Source organism: Barbatula barbatula (genome assembly GCF_947034865.1).
Source record: "Barbatula barbatula genome assembly, chromosome: 16".
Classification (NCBI taxonomy): domain Eukaryota; kingdom Metazoa; phylum Chordata; class Actinopteri; order Cypriniformes; family Nemacheilidae; genus Barbatula; species Barbatula barbatula.
This window is the reverse complement of record NC_136779.1, coordinates 8,469,553-8,493,650: the sequence shown is the minus strand read 5'-3', so window position 1 is coordinate 8,493,650 and position 24,098 is coordinate 8,469,553. Positions and strand designations below refer to the sequence as shown.

The window sequence follows — 24,098 nt, the reverse complement described above, 5'->3', positions numbered from 1 at the left end:
AAAGTTTGGAGGGAGCCAGTCCAAACCAGAATTCACGGTAGACCTCAGAGGTGGTTCAATCGAGTGGGCATCCAAAGAGAAGTCAAGCAAGAAACACGTTATTGAGGTAATAATCTGAGCGAACTTTTGGTAAACCTGTTTATTTCAACCATTTCAGACAATTTGCTTAACATTACTTGAATTGTAGTTTAATCACTGTAACTGTATTTGCTATTATAAGCAATAGTAACACCAATATGTTAAAAATGATCAGTTTTCAATGTAGAAAATGACTAGTCTCTGCTTAATATAATCACAATGAACCTGATCTGAACTTTGACCCCTCCAGCTAAAGACAAGAGTGGGCACAGAGCTGCTGATCCAGTCAGAGATAGACAGTGTCATTAATGACTGGTACAGAGCCCTGTCCGAGACCATCAACACACATGTGGGTGAAATACACACACCGCGCGACACGACACATTTGTCTATGTATAAATAAAAACCATGCACATTGTAATTTAGATGCACGTTGTGAGTTTTGTTTGTTTGCGTTTCGTAGGCATGGGAGTCTGATGAGGCCATTGAAGAAGACATGCCCGAGTCTCCAGGAACTGAGAAACACGACAAAGAGAAAGATCATAAAGACGTCAAGAAAAACAGAGGTATAAACAGCTCCTCTATGCTTATAAAGCACTTTCGTTTCATTTCATTTATTTTGATTACTTTTTAATCTAACATATATAATGAAATCTCAATGTTTGATTCAAAATGTTCTGTTGGTTGTATTTTATTAAAACTGTTGGGTAGTGTTAAAGAACTGAAATAGAATCAGCGTTGCTTACGTTTTCCGAAGTCCTCTGTAAAATAAATCTGTCAAAACTAGTCTAGAGGTTTGTGAGTGTTAAAACACACACCTGTGTGTTTGTGCAGCAATGAAAAGCTCTTCCAGCATGGAGTCATCCGAACAGAAGAAGACCAGATTGAAGCTGAAGAAATTTCTCACACGGAGACCCACATTACAGGCTGTCAGAGACAAAGGCTACATCAAAGGTAATACACAGTTATGTGCACAGTGCACATACAGCTTAATATAGAAAGCTATAGGAGGATGTTTCTGTGGATAGGGTACAATATAGGGCCTAATCTACAGTATTAATTTTTTGGTTAGTGAATTATCTCCTTAAGAAAATAATTTCTGTTTATTAGAACAGAACGCCTAAATGCATGAATAATAATACGATAACATTTGTTTGTTTACAAAACCTACTTGTAATGATAACAAACTCTGAATTTAACAATGAATGAAAGTGATGTTTAGTTGATATAAATCATCTTTTTTTGTTTACAGATCAGGTGTTTGGCTGCAGTTTGACAGCTCTATGTCAGAGAGAGGGCACATCTGTACCTAACTTTGTCAGTATGTGCATTGAGCATGTGGAGAATACAGGTACATATGTGTGTGTTTCAAGGTTTATGATAATAATACAGTCTTTAAGTTGTCATTCTGGGCATTAACACTGTTCACTATAACATTGGGATCCTCTTGCACATCTCTCTTTCTTTCTCTTTGGTGTAGGCTTGGATGTCGATGGCTTGTACAGAGTCAGTGGAAATCTAGCAGTCATTCAGAAACTGCGCTTTGCGGTCAATCATGGTACGCCTGTATAAAATATTGTTTTGCCCAATAGTATCTCACAAACTGATGTCACTCTTTTCTACTCTAAAACAGAAAAGAGTGACAAGCAGTTTATACTGGGCGCAAGCAGGGTCCTGACAAATATTATTTCATAAAAATCATACTTTGCTGTAGCAGTGCACATGCTGATATAACGCGTATGTTTATATGTCTGTAGATGAAAAAATAAACCTGGAAGAAAATAAGTGGGAGGACATCCATGTGACCACAGGTGCTCTTAAGATGTTTTTCCGGGAGCTTCCAGAGCCTCTCTTTACCTACACGTCCTTCGACGATTTTGTGGAGGCCATCAGTGAGTTCCGTCATGCCACTTTATATAAACTTATCCAAATACTAAACGAAATAAAACTTGGTTTAAAATGAACTTCCTAAGTATTTATAATACTGGAAATAAGTATTAAGTTTTTTCCATTTATCAGGTATCTTCCCATATATACCTTCCTTTTATATTTTAAGTTAAATTGGATTTTACACTTAATAACCTGTCATCTGATACATAAACATGTAAAATATTATTCAGGTTTAATTTTCCGTACGTCACGATAACATTTAATAAGTGTGTAGTACAGAGATGTTGATTTCATCGTTGCTTACCACATCGGCCACAAGAGGGAGCAATGTGACCTGGGAATCATTTATCTTACGTTATCCGGCTGTCTCAAGTTTTGGTAATGCTGCTCTTTTTCATTTGGCTTAATTTTCAGAAAACTCAGATTACAAGCAGCGAGTCCAATCCATAAAAGACTTGATCAAACAGCTGCCAAAACCAAACCAGGAAACAATGGAAGTTTTATTCCAGCACCTGAAAAGGTAAGAACGCCCCCCCCCGACATTGTTTTCCTTTTAAAGTGTATTACTTCAGTATTTTGTTTTATAGCAGAGATAGATTTACCATTTTGAGTTAATAAGCCTTCCTTTCCAAACCATCATTATTCATTATTGATTTAGGGCAGCGCTTGATAGTGTTTGTGTACGTGCGTGTGTGTGTGTGTGATTGTTAGAGGTGAGGAGGGTGCGGTCCGTGATCTGCACAGCAAGCCTCTATTGAGTTATCTCACTGTATCCATTACTGGGATAGACCTGGAGACTGGCCAACTACATCATTATGAGAGGGAGAGAGAGAGACATGGGGAGCGGGAGCTAGAGAGTGGGCTTGGGTATTCACCATATCCTCCTGATGCATTGACATTGGGTGTGATGCACGTGCCGCAGATAGTGAGAGAGCGTCTTGAGAAATAGGGCGAGCAAAAGACAAGGTGACAGAAGAAAAGAACACGTAGGGCTTTTATTAAACTGTCTAAACATCAGAATGTGACATGGGGTGAAATGGTTTATCCAGGGGCGGCTCTTTGTGCCAAATGCAGAAGGAATGTGATTAAATTAGTCAATGGGCCGTGTAAACAGTCGACTGTGACATCAAGTCTCGGACCTTTATAGAAAACGGTACACGTAAATATAAGCGATTTGCAACGCTTTTTGTTTTGTGGTCAAGCCACCGGTTTTTGTTAGTTATGTTTCAGGCTGTTTTCTCACAGCTTATTCTGGGATCCGCCCACTTTGACAGACATAATCTGATTGACATGTTTAATGGCCAACTGCAGTATGCTGCGTTTGTATGTTAAGATAAAGGTCGGGAAACCAAATATAGACACGTTGTTTTGTCCAAAAGCAAATAGGTGCCAATTACGTTACATACGGAATATCTATCTATGACATGGTAGTATATTAAATAATACGAAAATCTGTGTGTTTTATGCATTCTGAAATGTGTGTTAAAGGGATAGTTCTCGCTAAAATAAACTGTGTTGTGTGGAACAGAAACATTTCTGAAGAAATATTTCAGTGGTTTTCTGTCCATATAATGGTAGTCGGTGGGGTTGTTTGGTTACCAACATTCTAAAAAAGATTTAGTTTTGTGTTCTGCAGAAGAAAGTCATACAGGTTTGGAATGACATGACTGTAAATAAATGTATTGTATATTTCTTGTTTTCTCATACAGTATAAGTACTTGTATAAAATTAACCAGATGAGCATATTTAACTGTAACAGAGCTATTTTTGGGTCCCGAAGGCTAGTATGCCATAATTGGAAAACAAAAGTGTGTGGATAGAAGATTCATGTAAGATTTTCCAGCAAATGCTAATCCACTGCTAAAACTACACTTCTTCTTTAGCTTTATGATTCTGAAGTGACTCTATAACTATAAATTCTTAACTGTACCTCTGTTATCACATCTATTGAAAACCTTAAAATAATCATGAGCTATAAAGCTGTGCCTTCTCAGAGGCAGGTGAGAGGAACATGAATCTTTTATCAGTTTGGGTTTCTTTAGGGAGTTTGTCTTGTTGAGTCTAGTGCACCGTTTCTCCTTCAGCCTTGTGATCAGAGCCCCTTGCTCCTTCTGTTATAACTGCACTTTTATTCGTCAAGAAAATGTAATCTATTCTTCTGTGACGATTGTTGTCGGCACGTCTGTGCACGCACATGATTTTAAAGCAAATTCAAACGATGCGTTTCAGGTGCCGTCACGCATCTTCAACACACTTGGTTCTAGTTTGAAATGAAGTGGGAAATAAACAAAGAAAACTCAATTTTCACTCTACAAACAGAGTGAATTATTTCCCGTACGTTTACGCGCAGGGCTGTACCTTACGGTGTCGTTCTGAATGTAATTTGGGAGCGGTATTGAGTCTCGATTGTAATTGCTATATCAAACATGCACAATGACATTTGCTTTTGCCTCCATTTGCATTTAAATGTCTCTCGGCCCACTGTAACTCAAAATGGAGGACGGAGGCACACCGTTCCAGAAAAATTACGGCCTGACATTTCGCCGTTTCGTGCGGGAGGATCTATATTTGTGTAATTTAAGCACAATACCTAAACATGTTTCCTAATGTGAAATTGGAACGCGGCATTTTAATGCAGACTGTTCCCCGGTCTGGCCTTTATGTGGCTAAGGAAAGACAAACGAATTTTGATTCAGCCTTTCACGATTTCATTGTCAAACTAACTCTGCATTGAAAAACAACGACGCTTTGTTGTTTGTGACTATTATGTTAAAAAAAATTGACTAAGAAAGCAATTCGCAAACCGTAAATGTGAATGTTGTTTTGTTTTCTGATTTCCAGGGTAATAGATCACGGCGAGGTGAACCGAATGACGACACAGAGCGTGGCTATCGTGTTCGGCCCGACCCTGCTACGGCCGGAGATCGAGACAGGCAACATGGCGGTTTACATGGTTTATCAAAACCAGATTGTAGAACTCATCCTTCTAGAGTATGAGAATATATTTGGCAGGTAGAACATCTCCAGCCACGTGAGAGTGACTCCGGTAAACACGATGCTACATCATCTCATCCATTGCACAGCAAAGAGAACAAAACGCAGAATGTGCCACTGCCTTGGACCAAGCTTAAATATACACGCAAATGTGAGTGGATTTACTGTGACATGACTGGATATAAACAAAGACGAATAAATACAGGAAATTTCTTTATGCACTTAATATTTGAGGATATACAACTTGCTTTCCATCTTTTTCGTTTGGAGCGTCATTCCTTGGCTTAGAATAAGCTTTTGGACAGTTACGGATGGTCATTAGTCTCCACGATGCACTGTTTTGATGGGAAGATTTTATAAATTGGACACTGGAACGGACTGCATCTTAGCCAGTATTGATGACTAGAGAAACAACTGTGGACTGAGCAGACATTTCGTCTGCCCCGAAGAAGTCTTTACAGTTACATGTAGATAATCTGAGGTTTCTTGAACTCGAGTATCTTGTATCCGGGCTGTGGACTTGGATTTTTTTTTTCCTGTGGAATAAGCTAAAAGTGCACTGTATTAAGAAGGCAGTATTATTAGACAATGACTACTTGACCCATGAACAATAGGTTATAATCAGTATTCGTTCAGGAATCCTCAGTTTTAAACGGGGAAAGACTCCACACTTAACCCTACATGCTATTGGATAACTGACATGTTCATCTCACTTCGTCCACCATGTCAACCGATAAGAATCTCTGAGAACTCCCTCTTAATGAAATATCAGGGTTTGTGGTGTTGTGTTTGTAAGGCCCGCGAAGGTCCCTGTGTTTTCTTCTTGGATTGATGGACTGTGTTGTGTTGAATCGTGTAACAAAGACCCAGGTTGTTTTCCACACCCGCGTTAGGTGTAGTAAAGGAAGCCTCTCAGAAAAACAGCCAAAGGCTACAATGCTATCTCGCCAACTCCCCCTCATACAGTATCTCATGAAGCTTCCTGGAAAAGGAAAGGTGAGATGCTTAGATTGGCATTCAGGCCTTACACGGTTTCAAATCAATACACGGTATTCATCTCCTCTTTCCCAAAGAAGCTGATAAGAAAATGTCCGAATGGTACTGGGAATCGTACTGCGGTGGGTACGCATGGAAACAGCTTTTTTAATAGAACTCAGCATATGTACAGATTACTGAAAAAAGCTTGAACCTTGTACAAAAAAATGAATAATTGAAGTGTAATGGTTTGAAGTTTGTGTGTCAATAACCAGTGATAAGATCTAATTTTGTTGATGTACGGATGAAGAAAATGAATATTAAAGGGGGGGGGGTCATGCGTTGTGAACCGCACATTTTGAATGTAATTTTCAGACTAACTGCTGTTTCTGAAATTGACGTCTAATTCTGATTAAAAAGGAAAAACTCATGGATAATATTAAAGCGATAATGACTGAGTTATTGTTGCAGTTTATCTTCATTGTTTGTCACATTGAAGCTCTTCAAATTGAGATGAAATGATGCAATGATCTATCAGCTTCTTTTTTTCTACATTGATGATTAAACAAAATTGCATTTGAGGAATGCAGAGGTTTGAATTATTTTTTCCCTGAGCAGCTTTAGCAGGTTCATTTGCTGTTATGCAAAACAGTTTGTACACTTATGAATTCATACCAAATCTGAATCTTGATAAGACTTCATCTGTTTAAAGAACATACAATTTATATATGTAACCATGAAGCTGTATTAAAATAGTTCTTTGCAAGTCCTTGGTTTCATTTCTCATGAGATCTTAAAATGATAGTTCACCCGAAAATGAAAATTCTATCATAATTTACTCACCCTATTGTCATTTTAAACCTGTATGAGTTTTTTTCTTTTGCAGAAACAAAAGAATGTTGGTAACCGAACAACTGTGGGACCCATTGACTTGCATTGGTTTTGTATTTATACAATAGAAGAATACCGACATTGTTCGGTAGCCAATATTCTTCAAATTATTTTGTGTTCTGCAGGAAAAAAAGTAAGTCATAAGGCTTTGTAATGACAAAAGGGAGAGCAAACGATCACGGAATTATCATTTTTGGGTGAACTATCACTTTATGTTGTGTTTTTCTATAAGGAACCACCTTGAATCAATAAAAACCTCTGATGCAGAAAATAAAGAACCATGGGTGGAGATCATGGAATTTCCAAATGAGAAAACAATTAGCTCATATCCATAATTCATAGCTCTGACCGCAGTCTAAAGCCGCCAGGACCCCAGAGGTGTGTGAATTGCACACCATATGCTGCTGTGTGTGTTTGGGATGGAGGTGCCAGGAAAGCCCCCGGTCTCCTGTGTCCGTGGAGGCCAAAGTGTGGGTAAGAAATCTGAGTGAGCCATTATGACCCATAAAACATTCATGACTCTTCGTGTTCCACTGCATGTCATTTACAGACAGAAACACTGTTGCATCTTTCACGCCCCTTTGCACTTTATTTGATCGATACAGGTGACAGACTCCCACCAAAAGTGTGGCATGTACACCACGTAGTGCTTCATAAACTTAGATCCACTGTCATTCCTGTTTTGGAGCTCCACCCGAACTGAGTAATTAAGTTTATTAAAACACACGTGGAAACGTTTCGCTCATTTCCAGCTGTGTAATGGAACCGCTCTCACAAACTAAAAATGCACTATAGCCAAACCCAGCTTCAGATGATCGAACCAGATTTCCTAATATCCAATCACATCTTCACTATACCAACATGGCTTGGAGATGACATTTGCATGCATGTTGTGAGCAGATGAAATTGTTTTATTTGACGGTGTAACTACTTTTATAGGTCTACAGATAAATGTAAACATAATTTGTAGACTGTAAATCTCTTTACAGTATGTAGCCTGCATGACATTTATATGAATGTTGTACAAACTAAAACACATTTGTCGATGTCACTTAGTTGCATACAGATGTAATGGTACAATGCGACAATAACAGATTTCATGTTATCAAAAGAACACTAAGCATGCCAAATAAATCGCTAAGATAATAGAGAAATATATTTATTTGCCCTAAATGGCTAAACATATCTGTGGCCCTTTTCATCTAAAACTGCACTCATTCCTTAAGCTATTTTATATAGTAGATCTTTTCTCTATGGAATCAAAGCTGGATGCTTTAATGCTCTGCTTAAGTCGACTTGGCAGAATGTAAACCTTCTCGAGAATCATACAAAATAAACCCTAAACACACCTGTGCTTTGCCTACAGTAATCATAGAAGTACTTCAAATGTTATCAGCCTGCGCTTTAGTATTAATGAAGTTCGCATGGTTGGACTTGATGGTTTTGCATTGGGAAATTCAATGCATTTTAAATAGTTGCCCGCGTTCGGATTTACATAAGGTAATTGCAGAAACGTGGAAATACTATGTCTGTATAGGGCTATTCCCCTCCTTGTGCACTAATACAATCAACCCCATTAGGTTGGCCGTAAATATAGAGCTGCTGTATCACGCAAGCCTGACAGATAATGGACCCTTCTGCTTGTCCATTTACTCATCCTGGGTGAAACGTGATTGGTTTATCCGTACTCCACCATGGGACCCGGCACTAAGAGCTTGTAAATTTTACAGAAGGGTACACCTGAAGAATCTGCTCACACTTTTATAGAGAAGCTAGTGTGAGCGCATACTGTATATATGCATGACTCTGAGACATTTTTGCTCTGTATTATATGATTGTCAAAGGGACAGCTGAAATGAATTCAAATGAATGTCTCGAATGTTGTTTTAAACCTTTGTGATTTACCTTTTTTAGTCAAATTAGTCAAATCTCAATGTTTTTTTACTCAAAATTCTTTCTTTTGAGATGACCGTTAACAAGCCTGAATGATACAAGTGTCTTTTTTTTTGAGGATCTATTGATGCATTGAATTTTTGACAGAGATGCAATATAACATACATCACCTCTTCAGAGGTGTATAAAGACCTGAAGCGTTATGTTTTTATAACCTTAGAATGAGCTATTTCTGTCTACATACATCACAGGTCCCCTTGCATGGAATTCACCATGTTGTACAGAAGCCCTAAACGGACAAACCGCCCTACTGAGCGCTTGTCGTAAATACGTTCTCTCCTTCAGCAAAGAAGTGAAAACGTGACGACATCTAAGTGATAACGTCGGCCACCGTAGTGCTTCGAAAGTATTGGAGGGGTGAGCGAGCGACAGTGAGCCGTTGGTTGCAATTCTTAATCTCTCCGCTACAAATAAGTTATTTTTCGTATGGTGTAGCCTAAATAAACTGATAGATTTGGTGGGCTATGTCCTTTATCCTTTCTGAAGACTAATAAAAACGTAGAAAGCCAGTATGGTGTAGGCCTGCTGTTCATTTAAGAGAGAAAAAAGTAAGGATTTGAAAAGGATTTCAGTGGAAATATTGAAGAGTACAGCTCTTAAATCTGACGTTTGTCAGCTCAACCATATCCATCGTGGCATGTTGTGAACAAGGCCGACAGTCATTTAAAAGCAATGCCTCTCTTCACTGGTCTCTCGTGACTCGGTCCCTCTCGGCCCGTTAATTAGTTTGTCTCCAGATTCTGGTTTTGGCTCCGTGTCCCACGTGCGGTGGGTCTTTTACAGTATGATTAATCCCGCTTGAGCCCTCAAAGTGATGTTAGACCCCGTCAGCAGCTTATTAGCATGTGTGCCTACTAGCAGAGCCTCCGCTACCCCTAAGGCTTAATAATATGTGTTTCTACAACCAAGAGTCTTATTAGTGCTTCTAAGTGACGTTCACACTTATAAATAGTGCTGTGTGCTTTTTAATTAAGGCTTGTGAAATCATAGGCTTGATGTATGTGTGTGATAAATGAAGGGTTGCTGGTGGTGGTTTTTTGACTGCTGCTCTTCTGAGTTTACCTTCTGATCACACACAGCTTATGATTTATGATCGCGGGGACAACAGCTTCTTATTTCTGAGTCATCAATTAGATTGTTGTCTGTGCATACGTGCAGCATTTCCGTCGGGAATACTCCATGCAGATTTACATTCCCGTCAGAGTATTTTATGGAGAACAGGAGGGATGCTCAATTGTTTTTTAATTCGCTGGATTCTAATTTACCAATGGCATTTTTCATGAACTTCCTTTAACTTGAAAGAGCCAAACTATATTTCCCACTTCAACCTGTAAATAATTTTATCAAATAACACCTTGTCTACACCGGACGCGACCGGCGCGATGCGACGCGACAAAAGACATTAGAAACACATTAGAAAACCATTATAATTTTAAATTATGTCCACACTAGATGCGGCACGACGCGACACACCCATTGAGAAAATGCAGGTTGTCATGTTGCATAGCGCCTGTCGCGTCCGGTGTGTACAAGGTGTAATGTTATTAAATCCAGACCTTACTTCCATGTTTGTGCTCCGAGGTGTCTTGAATGCAGATTATCCAATGATTGATTGATTTGTTGATTCGTTCATTATTTCATTCATAGTTCAAAACAAAACTAAATTGAATAATTATAGCGAATTGTGTCTGTTATACTTAATTTTGTAATTTTTAATTTGTTGGATTTAATTATAATAATATAGATTTTCTTTGGTGATTTGGTGATGAGTTGACTATAGTCATCACTAACCCCTATTGTATGTCACCTTAGAAGGATAGTTCACCCAAAAATGAAAATTCTGTCATATTTTGGTCATCACCCCCTATTGTCTCCCATTTTCTTTACATATTTTTTACTGTATGGAAGTAAATGGGGGGTGATATCTGTTGGGTTACTGTCATTCTTCCAAATATCTTCCTTTGTGTTCAGTAGAAATTTACACAAATTTGGAACAACCTGAAGATGAGTAAATTATGACAGAATTTTTATTTTTGGTAAACTACCCCTTTAAATTCAAACTTTATCAAATCAATCTTTATTTATAAAGCTCTTTAAAACGACAGAAGTAGACCAAAGTGCTGTACAAAGAACAAATGCAAACAAAACACAACAACACAACTCATACAGCACAGACCTCCAATGTGAAATTAAATTAAGAACAAAACCTATTTAAACACAGCCTAGCCATAAAAACAATAAAATAAACAAAATGTCAACTCCTGGTGTTAAAGGCCAAAGAAAAAAGATGGGTTTTAAAAGAGATTTAAAATGAGGCTAAATTATCCGTTCTGGCTTTCTGTTTTTTTATTTAGTTACATTATCAAATCTCCTATAAAATTGTTAAAAAAACAAAACAAATGAACAGAGAAAAAACAGCTTTGTTTCGCTTTTTAAGAATGTGCTCAACACAGGATTCACATGTTCATGTCGAACATTTTATTTAGGCTATCAAGTCATCCTGTTGTAGTGTTGTAATGTGAACACTAGGGTGTAATGAAGATCATGTTTTTATCCTGTTTTTCCCGCTTTGACACCATCCTAATGTCATCTTATTTCTCTTTATTGCACATTATTTTCTCCCAGAATCCACCTACACTCTTTTTCTCCTCTCTTGCTCTCCTCCAGAGCAGGCAAGCGTTGCCAGTCTGAAATAAATCCGTTTTGATGTTCTCTTATTTCCTCCCTCTCTCAAGCATGCTCATGCAATTCAGTTATGTTAAGAGGAGCTCTGGTGATTCGTGCGGTTCAAGATATGCACCACTGTGCCCTATTTCTACCTCTCTCGCCCATCCCCTGCTAGTGTAATGAAGTTAGTGTGTAAGCAGCAGGATGAAGTGGGTTAGACCCGAGGTGATGAGGCAGAATGAGAGATCCGGGCCTCTGTTACTCAGACTTGAGGGGGGATGCTGGGGTCGCCCTGGATGAATTCCCCCGCTACTAAAGTGGAGATCTAATTGATTTTTGTACCCTGTGCCATCTGGCTTGGAGTAAATCTCTTTCTCTCTCTCTCTCTCTCTCTCTCTCTCTCTCTCTCTCTCTCTCAAGTAAGACTTGAATACGTTTTTTTAAAGTCCTGACTACATGTTTTTTGTAGAGAATCTTGAGTTAAATACATCTTTGACATCATCAATATAGAGATAAGCAGCTGTGACTTTCTCATCTTTTAATCAATGTGTTCATTTCACTTGAGGATATGCTCATCCAACATGACCCCATGTTTGGTCATCTTTAGTAAAGTACAGATATAACATCTTTGTGTCTGATCTTATGGTAAAACATACAGTATAAACACCCTCGGATTACAGAGTGAGGTGAATTTACTTGTGAGAAAAATGATGTAGATATTTGAAATTGAGATTCTGCAAATTTAAACATCAAACGAAACAAATTTTGTTAGGTTGTGTGCTTGAAACAGGAAACATATTTGCTTTTGTGAAAAACTTAATTGTAGAAATATGCTGGGAAAAGCAAGTGTTATTTCCTTGTACAATTTTGCTTCTAATGTTTTTGCTTAAGTGAAAGTGTTTGGATTTGGAAAGAAAGGATATGGGAATATTTATTATTTTAAAGGTACAATTTGAGATGGAATTTTAGGTAGAAATCTATTCTTTATCATTTTAGACTCAGCATGATTTTTATGCATTGAGTCGGCTTGTATTACAGTGATTTTATTGTTTATGTCTTATCTTACAGTCTCCAAAGGAGGATTGTATTACAGGTATATTGGTAACAAGTTTGCAACATCATTTTACTGTAATAGGTGCTTGTTGTTTAGTTCCATCTATATTAATGTGTCCGTGCTTCTGTTTGTATGTGTATGTTTGTTATAGCCTCTGTTATTCACCAGCATTCTGTATTTACAGATTAGTTCAGAATTGGTTTGGATAGGTGATGTCAGAGTAGGCCGGGTTACGTTTTGCTCTCATTTGTGCTAGTTAAATAAACAGAAATGATATTTCCAAAAGCAAAAAATGTTACTTAACATGTACTGTAATGAAAACAGAATGAGAATCAGGTGCAGCCGTGCACAGGTGCAAATGATTAGAGTCTCATTAGAGAGAGAATTGGAGGGCACTGCCTTAAATAAACATCAGAAATGTGTGGTCAGATTCGTCCGCGGCATCAGATGTGTGTAACTGCATCATGCTGGGATTAAAAGAACAGGTTAAGGCCTTCAGATGAAATGCTGCTGTGTTGTATATTTGTATATGTAAAAATATATATTCACATTTCTAACTATAAACACTGTTGTGTATAATGCCAATGTTTGAAAGATCATTTACAGAGACAATTTCTGTTGGCCGTCGTCCAACTCAAGCTATGAAACCAATGAAAGACCAAGCTACCATTCACAATGAAAAGTAATTTTTGTAGGTTATTGGATAGCCTAATAATAATTTTGTGCTCACAGACACTTAGCAAACAGAAGCAACATTAACTAATAAAGTTAGCGGATGTTTCAGGGAATATATAGGCTATATCTTTTTTCCTTCACAAAAGACAACGGTACTGCTACACTTACATCTTTAAAAATATATACTATAAGTAAGCAGAAAGAAACTATTTAATAATAAAGCGTATTTATTACAAATTATTTTGAATCAGTTCAACTTGGCTAAATCATACATTTATGTAAATACAACTTAGATCTGCAGATAATTTAGAAAATAATAAAACTATCAGATAATAAACTGCCCCCTATTCAATCTTGTATTTACCAACAACCACCTTGTAAATTAAACTGTTACAAAGACATGCTGTATAACCTGTTATGCAAACTAAAGTGTGTTTAAACAATCCAGTTAAAAAACGAATAAAGCATTGGGACTTAATGTACATTCATTTCAGAAAGCAAATCTCTTGGTATTAAAACGCAGCGTTAAACCCACATTCTTATACCCACACACAGCCCCGGATTGGCTAATCGGGAGCACCGGGAGAATTCCCGGTGGGCCGGTCAGTTTTTTTGGCCGCGAGGGCCGGCCCGGTATTGTCATGGCACGGTTGAAATGTGGCTTTCCCTAGGCTGCCTTCACTCACAGCAGCCCTAATCTTTTTATTTATTATTTTATCGCAGCCCCACTCTTTGTTATTTCATATTTATTCGCAGCCCAACTCAGAGCGCAGCCTGCAGGTTAATGATGACGTGATTATCTTTTGACTTCCTGGCCCCGCCCCCGACAGCGCCACTGCAAGTTGCTCAAAATAAAAAAACGTCAGAAAAATAAATGGATGACAGAAAGCGCAAAGGCGGCGCTGAAAAGGCCAGAATAACAAGCAAGAAAGCTCTGGAAACTGACGCGGCCAAATGTTCTAAGCCGACCACATTTTTCTCAAAACAAATGAAGACGACGAGACGGCCGGTAAGCTAACGTTAAGGTATTTAGGAATAGGAGCACTGCAAGTTTCTAGCGGCCGTGCAAAACAAATTGCAAGGTGCAAGCTAGCTCATTGTTAGAGCACCCGTCCCCCATTCAGACCGACGTCGGTTCGAAGTCCGCGTTAATTAATGTTTTAGGGTTGTCCATGTTTCCTTGAAGCTACACTTATGCAGAGGAAAAAGAGATGAAACAATCATTAGAAATCATTGTGAAAAAAAGTCAGATAACAGTCCAATAGTTTTATTATTTAACTAATGTTCTCATATTTGTAAAAAATATTTGAAGTTGTAAAGCAGACGTTTCATTAAAATAAATTATAGTGTCATTAGACAGTGCAATTCATTTTATTTTAATCTTTTGTAATTTATATTTTTTTCCTTATTTCAATGTTTGGATATTTATGAACACTAATTCTTAAAGAAAATAGATTCTGATACTGTCCGGCTATTTACTGTTCTAATAAATCTTCACTGTCAAGCAAAACTTAGGCTACTGTATTTTCACTGGATGACAATGAATTCAAGGCTGTAGAGAACAGTGCGCTATTGCAGACTTAGGTTTTAATTATCATTATTTTAATATAGTCAGTCGTAAACTAAAGTGGGCCGGTCTAAGGCATGAAACTCCAGGGCTGAAAATTAGTCCCAATCCGGCCCTGCCCACACATCATAAAAGTCAGCTTTTAGGTAAATGGACATGATATTCAAGTACAGGGTAATGTTTTGAGCACAGATGTAGGCTATTTGTGTTTGATTGTGCTATCCACTAAATTTCCCAGGGGATGTTCTGTTCTCAGTTTCTGCTCTAGCTCTTGGCTTGTACCTGTGCTCTTCATCAGCTTTCAGCTACTGCTGGAAACACGGCTTTCGTTTCACTGTATAAACACGCATCCAACCTGTGTTACAAATAATTGAGGATAAACACACAGTAGATGAGTATTGAGTTGAGTATTCCGTACTCGTTGAAACGCTTGAATGAAGCTTTATATTTGAAGTGCATTTAAATATAAAGCATCTTCACATCAAAGTGTAAAAACATTTCGTTTGATGCACACAAACAGAGTAAGCGTCACATTTTCTGACTTCAGTCAGATCATAGATTTATAATTTGCTGCATTAATAATTCATGCAGCCAGTCCAAAAAGCTTCCGAGCAACCCAATCCTAATGAACGAGGAAGATGGTTTTCATGAGGTGTACATCACTTTTGTGTTGTACAAATTTAAACGTACTATTTAGTCAACACACTTTTAAACAATATTTAACATAACGATCCGTTACCCTTTCCTGTAAAAGAAGGATTGTAAACTAGAGAGCTCCATGTTGAATTCTTAAAACTTTTTTTATTGTGAGATGGGGAATCATTAAAAACAAAACAAAATAATCAAACAAAAGCTAGCACTAAGAAGGGTTAAAACAGGGACATATAAAATACTTTGTTGCCTTGATGTAGACAAAGAGTTATAAATTGGCACAACCAAAAATAAAAAACAAACAAACATTTATGATGTTTTGGCTTTGTTAAAAGGGCAGCACAGTTCATGGTTAAGGACAATTTTTCGATACAACAGCAAAGACTCATGCGTGTATAGCATACAGTTAGATCTCAGAAGTTCAGTAGCTTCAAAGTAAAGTGGGGCAAAAGACAGTAACATTAAAGTGAATGATGTGAAAAAGGTAACAGTTCGGATGTACTTTAGGGCATTTCTTTTCTTTCAAACAATGCATTTTGAAAATCTGAAAATAATACTTTTTCTGTTTTAAAACACTTTGAAACGCTCGAGTTTCTTCTCCAGCTTTGAATTATTTTCTCTTCGAAATTATTCTTCATACTAAAATATATTATTGTATTAATACAAACTACAGTATTGTACACTACATAGTGTAATAAATAACCATAAAGAAAATACAAAAATAAGACACATAAATATAAAAAGGTCTCTAAAACTAAAAATGTAAAGTTATACTGGTGAGGGATGGGAGGGTAATACTGCCTTTACTGAAAACAAAACTTTATGCAACGTTCACAACAAAACAACATCAATACAAACGAGACAAAAATTAATACTGACAGGTAAAAAGGCCGAACGAAATAAAAAACGAAAAACACTAAGTGAATTCTTCATTGATCAAATTTGCCTACGTTTGTTACCTGAAGAAAAAGTGTCGTGCAGCTAAAGATAACAAGATAAACAAGTGCACCAAACAGGGGAAAAGAACATCTTTTTTTCTCCTTTTTTGTTCATTGATCGTCTCTCCTGAATTCTTGATGCAGTGTAGTCCTTCTACAAGATTGATTGATCAAAAAAGAGGCAGTCTTGTCCTTTAGTTAGGACTAGTGGTTATGATGCAGGGTTCCAAAATTTTGCTACCGAAAAACGAAGACAGCGTGAGTATGCTGCCTAGCAACAGCGCCACAGCAACGGCACAGCACTGTTCAATGGCACTTCCAACATGCATGTTTTGCATAAAGGTGGATGGATGGGCGGAGAAAGGCGTTGATCACCTGATACACGATTACTAAGGTTTATCTCTGATCTCTTGGCTTTTAAAAATTCATTTGGACTTCTTGGCCAGCCCCGCCACCCCCACCGTAACCACATTAATCTTTTTACATTTAAGGCTCCACCCTGAAACGAAATGTTGTGCCAGCGAGCGCCAGCGTGGCAATGGGTATAGTCTGGGGTGCTAATACTGGAAGGTAGACATTAAACAACACAAGGCCCACAAAGGTGTTCCAATGGTAAACTGGGAATATGGTAGTGCACAGGATTATTTTCCTTCAAATGCAAGAAAATACTGAGTTTTGTTCATTGGCAATAAAAACGTATAGAAATCTCTCTCTCCCAGCTGTACAACTTTGAAGGGTAAACCGAGAGTGACAAAAATTAGTAATACTGATAAAGAAATTGACCCAAGGCGTTTTAGTAATAAAACATTATTAGCCAAAACAAGTCTAGCTTTCAGTCCATATATGCGTCATTTTCTTTTTTTTCTTTTTTCGTTAAACTGCATTTATACAAACCATACTTAAACACTGAAAATCATCTTTATGTGGAAAAGTTACTTTTTTGTATTTATCAGGCACACCTGGGGGTTTTATACACAGTAGTGGGCTTAAATGCAGCGTAAGAGCAAACACGCTCTCTTCTTTTCTCTCTGTCTCTCTCTCGACTCATCTTCTATCAGTAACACACAGTCAGTCCTCAGGCCGAGAGAGAAACTTCTGTAGAGAGCAAAATTTGTCTTTTTGTTCCTTCAAATTAGTAAATAAGGAATCATAAAAATACAGTTGTGGCTTCCTTCATTTTACCTCTCCATTCATAGTGGGTGTTTTTCCTTCATTTTCACTGTTTTTCTCATCCGCCAGGTTCTCCTCAACACTTTCCGTCATCTCCTTCACGTGCTCGAGAGTTTCCGTGTCCATGGCTTCCACAGGTTGTTCTTCAACTTCGTTCTCCTCCTCACATTCATCCTGCATCACCACGACCTTCAGCATCTGTCCATCTTTATCTCCTTCAGCCTCTTCGCTGACCATTTCCTCCCTCTCACCTCCATCTGGCACCTCCTTCTCGCCATCTTCCCCAACCTCTTCTTGTTCCATTTCCTCCATCCTCTCTTCGTCTGTTCCCTGGTCATCCTCATCTCCTTCCTCACCAATCTTTACTACCTGAATCTCATCTTCGTCCACCATACTCCCCGAACCCATCTCATCCTCTTCCTCGCTCTCATCTTCTCTGGTACTGCTCCCTCGCTCGTCCGAGTCCAGGTGGGAGGGGGGCGAGGTTGCCGTGCTGCCTGTCCGGGCCTGCTCTTCGCCGGGGTTGTCCTCTTCCTCCACCCCCTGGCTAAGCCCTTGACCCTGAGCCTCTTTCTTACAGTAGGAGTAACGGTGGTTCATGTGTTGCGAGTAGGAGCCGGAGTGAGAGAAGCGTTTGCCGCATTTGTCACACTGGTAGGGCTTTTCTCCGGAGTGCAGGCGCATGTGCTCGATCAGGTGGTGCTTGTGTTTGAAAGCCTTGCTGCAGATCCCACATTCGTGAGGCCTCTTACCTGCAGGAGATAAAGACGTTTTAATCTATTAGGAGATATTTCAGAGTACTTCCTAATTTTCTGTTTAAATTAAATACACAACAATACAGATTTGACCTGAACAAAAATAGATTTTATTGGATAAGCAGTTGACTTTATATACATTCATTAAAGGGATAGTTTTGGACTACAAAATGGACAAATTTCCCACAATATCTACTTTTGTGTTCCACAGATCAAAGAGTCATTTAGAGGCTTTAAATAACATCAGGATTAAGAAAAATGAACTATGTGAACTATGCCTTTAATACACCTTCCACAGTCTCTCACTTTTCTAACTTTCTGAACAATTCGGAAACTTACATAGCACCACTTCTCATGTTACTTTACCCCCACGAAAATCTTTTGTTTTAATATTATTACATAAATAAATATGAGCTGTATTAATGTGAATATTTATTCAGTTTGAAATACGGACTACACTTCCATACATCCCATTCCTGCCTTGTTTAAGTGAAATTAAATATGGCATCTCCTCTAAACTCTATACACTCATGAAGTTTCCCAGTTACAAGAAACATTCCTGTCATTTCCAAACGCAGCGCTAGAAATCCCCCACACCCAGCCTTCACTCCTGGATCTTTCAAGCATTAAGAATTGCATTACATGTTGTTATGTATCCATGGACATTAAGACCTAACAATGAATCAAAACAAGCTGTGGCGCACAAGACAAGCCAGTTCCACATAGGGCTGAAAGTTTCTAAACTGCGGCTTCAGAGGAAAAAGAGAGCAAGAGAAAAGATTCAGGGTGCAGTGATGTCATTTGGATGAGCGCTGCTCGCTTGTAGCCAGGTATCTTAGCAGTGAGAGGTGACCGTCTCTTGCCTTTCTCGTGTTTTTTGAGCAGAAAAGAGAGGTGGAGTGTAAATTACTAACAGAGGATTGATGCAACAGCTTGGGTTTGGTGTGAGAAGGTAATGTATTTGGCCAGCAGATGAGGGAAAATACATTACCGCACCCTCCAGCATGTGTAATTTAAAAGCGGTTGGAACTCGAAATTCTCTTCTGCTCGCCATGTAATAGGTAAAATTGCTGCAATACAATGTACTTGGTCATAATTTCCCCTTCAAATCATATTTCGGGTTAATGCCCGGCAGTTTACTGATGAGGGAGCGTTAAAAAACGGCTTAACAACGGCCTATTTTCTAACTTTTTAAGTACCTGTGTGTTCGTATTTATGGCGGAGCAGTGAACTGCTCTTCTGGAAGATTTTGTCACACAGGTCGCAGGCGTAGAGACCACTTTCCGTCCTTTTCATCTTCTTCCTAGTAGGCCCTGAGTCTGAATCTGTTTGCTCTTCCAACGTTGACGTGACCTCTGACCCCATCTCCTGTTTTTCCTCCTACACACGTAAAGTACAGATCAATGTATTTCAATAAACGAGAATTGTTATGTGTATGAAGGCCAGGAATCTATATGCTAAAATGCAAACACATGAAATTTTTAAGTTAACATGCATCCTCACCTTTACGCCATTGACCTGAAGAATACTCTGATGTGATGTATCGCCCCCTGCTGGGCTGGAGGATGTAGTGGTGTAACTGTAGGCTAGTTGAGGGATCAGGATGGTCTGTTTAGTGGTGGTAAGTGCACGTAGACATTGCCCTTGTCCCTGGTCAGTGATAGCCACTAGCGTGGGCAGTTGAGTGGTCACGATGTTTATGGGATTGGCACTTAGTTGGCTGGCGTATATGGCAGCATTGGTGCTTGCATTGCTGAGCGCTTCCTTCTTTGTGCAAGTCAAATTCAGCGGCTCCTCTTGAGCCGAGTAAACAGTGTTAGCGTGACCGCTAGCTATGGTACTCATAGCGGCGGATTTTGGTAGCGATAGGTCGAGGGGTCCATCACCTTCCTCATTAGTCCTGGCTGGGACAGGACCGTCTGCAGATAGGTTTAGTGGTGAAGGGGATGCAGGTGCGCTATCGACTCCATTTATCCCAGCTGCTGTGCACTCCGTTGGCCGACGGCATTCCATCTCCTCTGGCTCTTCTGTGTTCATTTGCTCATCTTGCTCTAGTCTAGGTGATACACAATTAGTCCCATCAGGACTGGTTTGCGTATCTTCAGCCAGCGGTGAAGAGGGGTCTACAGATATTTGTCCAAGCTGCATCTTCAAAAACCACTTCTTCACCACCTCTGCTGGAAGACTGACGGATTCAGAGATCTTAGCCAGCTCCTCCTTTGTAGGCTCATTATTTAAGGCAAAGTAAGCCTTAAGCAAGGAAAGAAGGTTCTTTAGTGGAGGCTGACCAGGACACAGACCTTCCTCTAAGTCCTTTGCGTCAAGACTTTTCCCATTGACTCTATGTCCATCTTTACCACAGTGCTTATTGTTGTTGTCTAACATGCTCTTCTCGTCCACTGTGATGGTGGTTTTGTCCCTATTTGTCTTAACTGTCAGGTCCTCCGGCAGTTTCTGACCCTTGCCCTCAGTGTTTGATCCCATAGTTTCCTTCTTGGGAGTCTGCAGGACTGCTTGGGCCTGTGAAGGGTCTAGGCTGTAGTTGATGATGATCTTGGTATTGCCATCCTGATCAAGGATGGGAAGACTAATGGCTTGGATGACTTGCTGAGGTGTCTGAGCAATGCCCACTCCTCCCACTCCAACAATCCCTGTTTGCTGACCCTTGGCTTGCGTGCTTTCCAGCACTTGCCTGATGATGTTCCCGTCCACCGCCACCTTCAGCACGTTCTGCAGGTCCCCCAGGTTGATGCTGATTGGGGAGACCAGGCCAACTGTTGGCAGCACGACAGCCTGCACGGCACCGCCCTGGAACATGGCATTCACCCCCCTTGTAGATGGAGCTACCACCACAGGCTTGTACTCATAGTCTAATGGCTCAGACTTGATCTGTGTCAAGGGAAGCTGCTCCTGAAGGGGTTTGCTGCTGTCCAGTTTGTCTCTGACTTGGGTACGTGCTGTAGGGGAGGAGGTGGGCAGAGACGGGGAAGAGCACTGTGGGGTTTTTGCCAGCCCAGCAGCGGGAGTGGGCCGCGGCCGTCCGTTCACTGAAATAAGACCAATGCACTTCTTACTGCTGATGTGAGAACTGTAGGAGCCAGAATGAGAGAAACGCTTCTTGCAGTTGGAGCATTCGTAAGGCTTTTCTCCTGCATAACACACAGAATAAAAAAAATCAGAAAGCAGACACTTAACACATAAGTTCTTCAACTCTGTTTTAAGTGTTGATGACAGTTGTCTGTTGCACATATGTGATGATCAAAAGAATAGTTGGGGAAATATCTTCGACTAATTCAAAAAGACACTTTAAAGGTTACAGTCACTTTTTATGCTGCTAATAATAAAAAAGATGACAATTTATCAAACAATAAAGCCCACCAAACCACTGCAATATTTAAACGGCAAACTAAACTGTCTTAGCAAGCCTAGACACTAAGTATTTGAAGTATTTAAAGATAGGTTTGCCCTACAAAGAAGTGCAGATGCATGCTTTCAAACACACACACGGCAACATACAAACTGGCAACGTTCAGGCAGTTCTCACCGCTGTGGATGCGCAGGTGTTCTTTCAGGTGGTGTTTGTACTTGAAGGCTTTGCCACATTCAGTGCATTTAAACTTTCGATTCCCTCCTCCACCTGACTGAGTAACATGTCGCTAAAGAATGACAGAGAGAATGTCTGTTATTCTTGAGTGGGTTAAACTGTGCTGCTGTTAATATTTCTGTGAAATAATAACTTGACAAAAAGTGGTTAATTTTTAATTGCAATTAAATAAAAAAATACAAAAAGAAAATAATTTAAACTTAAGTTGTTTTTAAATGTCAACATTAATTAATTTAATATAATATATTATTTTAAATACTTATTTACACAAGGAACTGGCATACAAGTTTTGTGTGAGTAATAAAAAACTTCTTGTTAGCCATTTTCTGCTTAGTTTATAGTCTCTTTTTTCTAAAATTATAATATTAAAAATACAAATTTAAAAAAGTAGCTTTTCCCATTTGGTGACGAGAAACTGATTTGCATTTAGACATTAAGAAGTTAAATTTAAGCAAACAAAATTTCCAGAAAAAAAGATAAACTAGGTAAATACAAAACGCAATTACAAGTCATATAAACTTTTAATCATAAAAAATATTTAAACAATTTATACATTAGTTTACCTGTTCTCGTCCAGCTTTGTGTGCGGTCATGTGTCTGTCCAGCTGTGTGCGGTAGGCAAAGGTGTAGCTGCACAGAGAGCAGCTGAAGTTGTCCTCACTCTTCTCGTGTCTGTATTTAATGTGTTCCTTCAGTGAGGTGTAACGCTTGTAACCACGAGAGCAATATGGACAGGTGAGGAGCTGAGAAAACGAGTCTGGCGTGCCTTGAAAAGAGACAGTGACAGATAAGAAAAAGATTCTTATAAATGTACACAGGAAGGAAGAGTGAGCGTATATCTATTTACAATATAATCTTCTATAACTGACGTTTTTTACTTTATTCCTCAAAACATGATGAATTTAAAAAAACCTTGTATCTGGAACATCTCAAAAACGTTTTTAATTATTTATGTATATGGAAAAATATAAGTGTGCTAACATATTTGTTTCATTGAGGAAAAAGGGAATGTCAGTTACAAAAAAATTTATCATAATATATTTACATGGATGAACAATGAATGGGCTAATAAAAGAAAAAAAATATGTTTAAGGCTGAATTAGACCCCTGAGACAATATGACAGTAAATATTATCAGAATACTAATAAGCCACTAATGCTGATGCGACATCCCATCACAATAATACAGAGCCCCCTGCTACATTAAACTCAAAGACCTTCATAGATTTCTTACAACAGCACGATCTGCTTATCGTACATATTGTCATAATATGTATCATGACTTAAGAACAGATGCTACATATATGTGCTTTCAGATATGTTTTGCATTAAAATGGGACACAGAAGACACCTGGATGTGTTCCTATCCAACTCTCACGCAGGTAACATATTACCTGTTAACAGGTAATCTATTAACCTTCTCCCTCCGGTCAGGTGAAATGCGCTCTCTCTCAATTAGACCGCAACAGGGACGTGAGAAAGTAGCTCAGGTATGGCACATTTGCTCAGGTGTTACAGGTGTAATAGAAATGGCAGTTTCAGAGTCACTAGTGGTCAAGGTAAAGTCGGCCCGGAGTGTCACATATCAGATTTCGAAGAAATGTCAATACAGTTGCAGAAAAATGCAGAAATCTCAAAACACCTTTGTCAAACGATGTTGACAAAAAGAAATTCATTGTAAATCCATGTGTTCTCTACGTAATTCAAAAGTGGTACTGCAATGTGTGAGGTACGCAATTGTGTGTACCATTTTCATCATGTCCGCTGGTCTCTGGCGTTCCCTGTCGCGGTTCGTCGTCTGGCGGCTCTGGGAAGATGACGGCCGTGTCTCCTTGCTGAAGCATCTCCTCAACCAAAGCATCTCTGCTCCTGTCATCCTCGTCTGACACGCAATCCTCTTTCACTGCAACACATGCAAATAACAACACACTTACAACGTTGACCGCTAGAGGTGTTTTAAAAAACGACGATATAATGCACTAAAAAGATAAAAAGGATGAGTAATTTTAAGAAAGCAGTCAAAAAACACTTAATAATGACTCATTACTCAACAGGAGGTGAGGCTGCGAGCAACTAAAATTTTTCTTACATAACTCGCAGACTACAACAGAAACATCTATATAAAACACATTTATATGTGCCGTCATTACACTTTTAATTGAAAGCTAGATCATAGTATTGAATTTAATGCTGTAACAATCGCTTTTCAATGACATAAAATTACATTGCTGTGGAGT

The 24,098-nt window shown here is 38.9% G+C and overlaps 2 protein-coding genes across 6 annotated transcripts in view; one reads left to right on the top strand and one right to left on the bottom strand.

Moving 5' to 3' along the window:
• The window catches only part of arhgap12b (Rho GTPase activating protein 12b), a 37,493-nt gene extending 30,792 nt beyond the window's left edge, over window positions 1-6,701 (top strand). For all 5 annotated transcript variants that reach the window (XM_079476364.1, XM_079476362.1, XM_079476363.1 and 2 more), the window contains 9 exons: window positions 5-106; window positions 329-427; window positions 542-644; window positions 913-1,032; window positions 1,331-1,429; window positions 1,559-1,636; window positions 1,836-1,970; window positions 2,383-2,488; window positions 4,810-6,701. In XM_079476364.1, coding sequence (XP_079332490.1) covers window positions 5-106; window positions 329-427; window positions 542-644; window positions 913-1,032; window positions 1,331-1,429; window positions 1,559-1,636; window positions 1,836-1,970; window positions 2,383-2,488; window positions 4,810-4,984 — 1,017 coding nt within the window. In that variant the 3' untranslated portion in view covers window positions 4,985-6,701. The remainder of the gene's footprint in view (window positions 1-4; window positions 107-328; window positions 428-541; window positions 645-912; window positions 1,033-1,330; window positions 1,430-1,558; window positions 1,637-1,835; window positions 1,971-2,382; window positions 2,489-4,809) is intronic.
• Window positions 6,702-14,047: 7,346 nt separating this feature from the next.
• Window positions 14,048-24,098, bottom strand: part of zeb1b (zinc finger E-box binding homeobox 1b) — a 50,011-nt gene continuing 39,960 nt past the window's right edge. The window contains exons 3-8 of the mRNA XM_079476885.1: window positions 23,609-23,764; window positions 22,426-22,628; window positions 21,803-21,914; window positions 19,762-21,407; window positions 19,458-19,638; window positions 14,048-18,255 (exon numbers count right to left, since the gene is read on the bottom strand). Of these exons, the coding sequence (XP_079333011.1) occupies window positions 17,507-18,255; window positions 19,458-19,638; window positions 19,762-21,407; window positions 21,803-21,914; window positions 22,426-22,628; window positions 23,609-23,764 (3,047 nt within the window). The 3' untranslated portion in view covers window positions 14,048-17,506. The remainder of the gene's footprint in view (window positions 18,256-19,457; window positions 19,639-19,761; window positions 21,408-21,802; window positions 21,915-22,425; window positions 22,629-23,608; window positions 23,765-24,098) is intronic.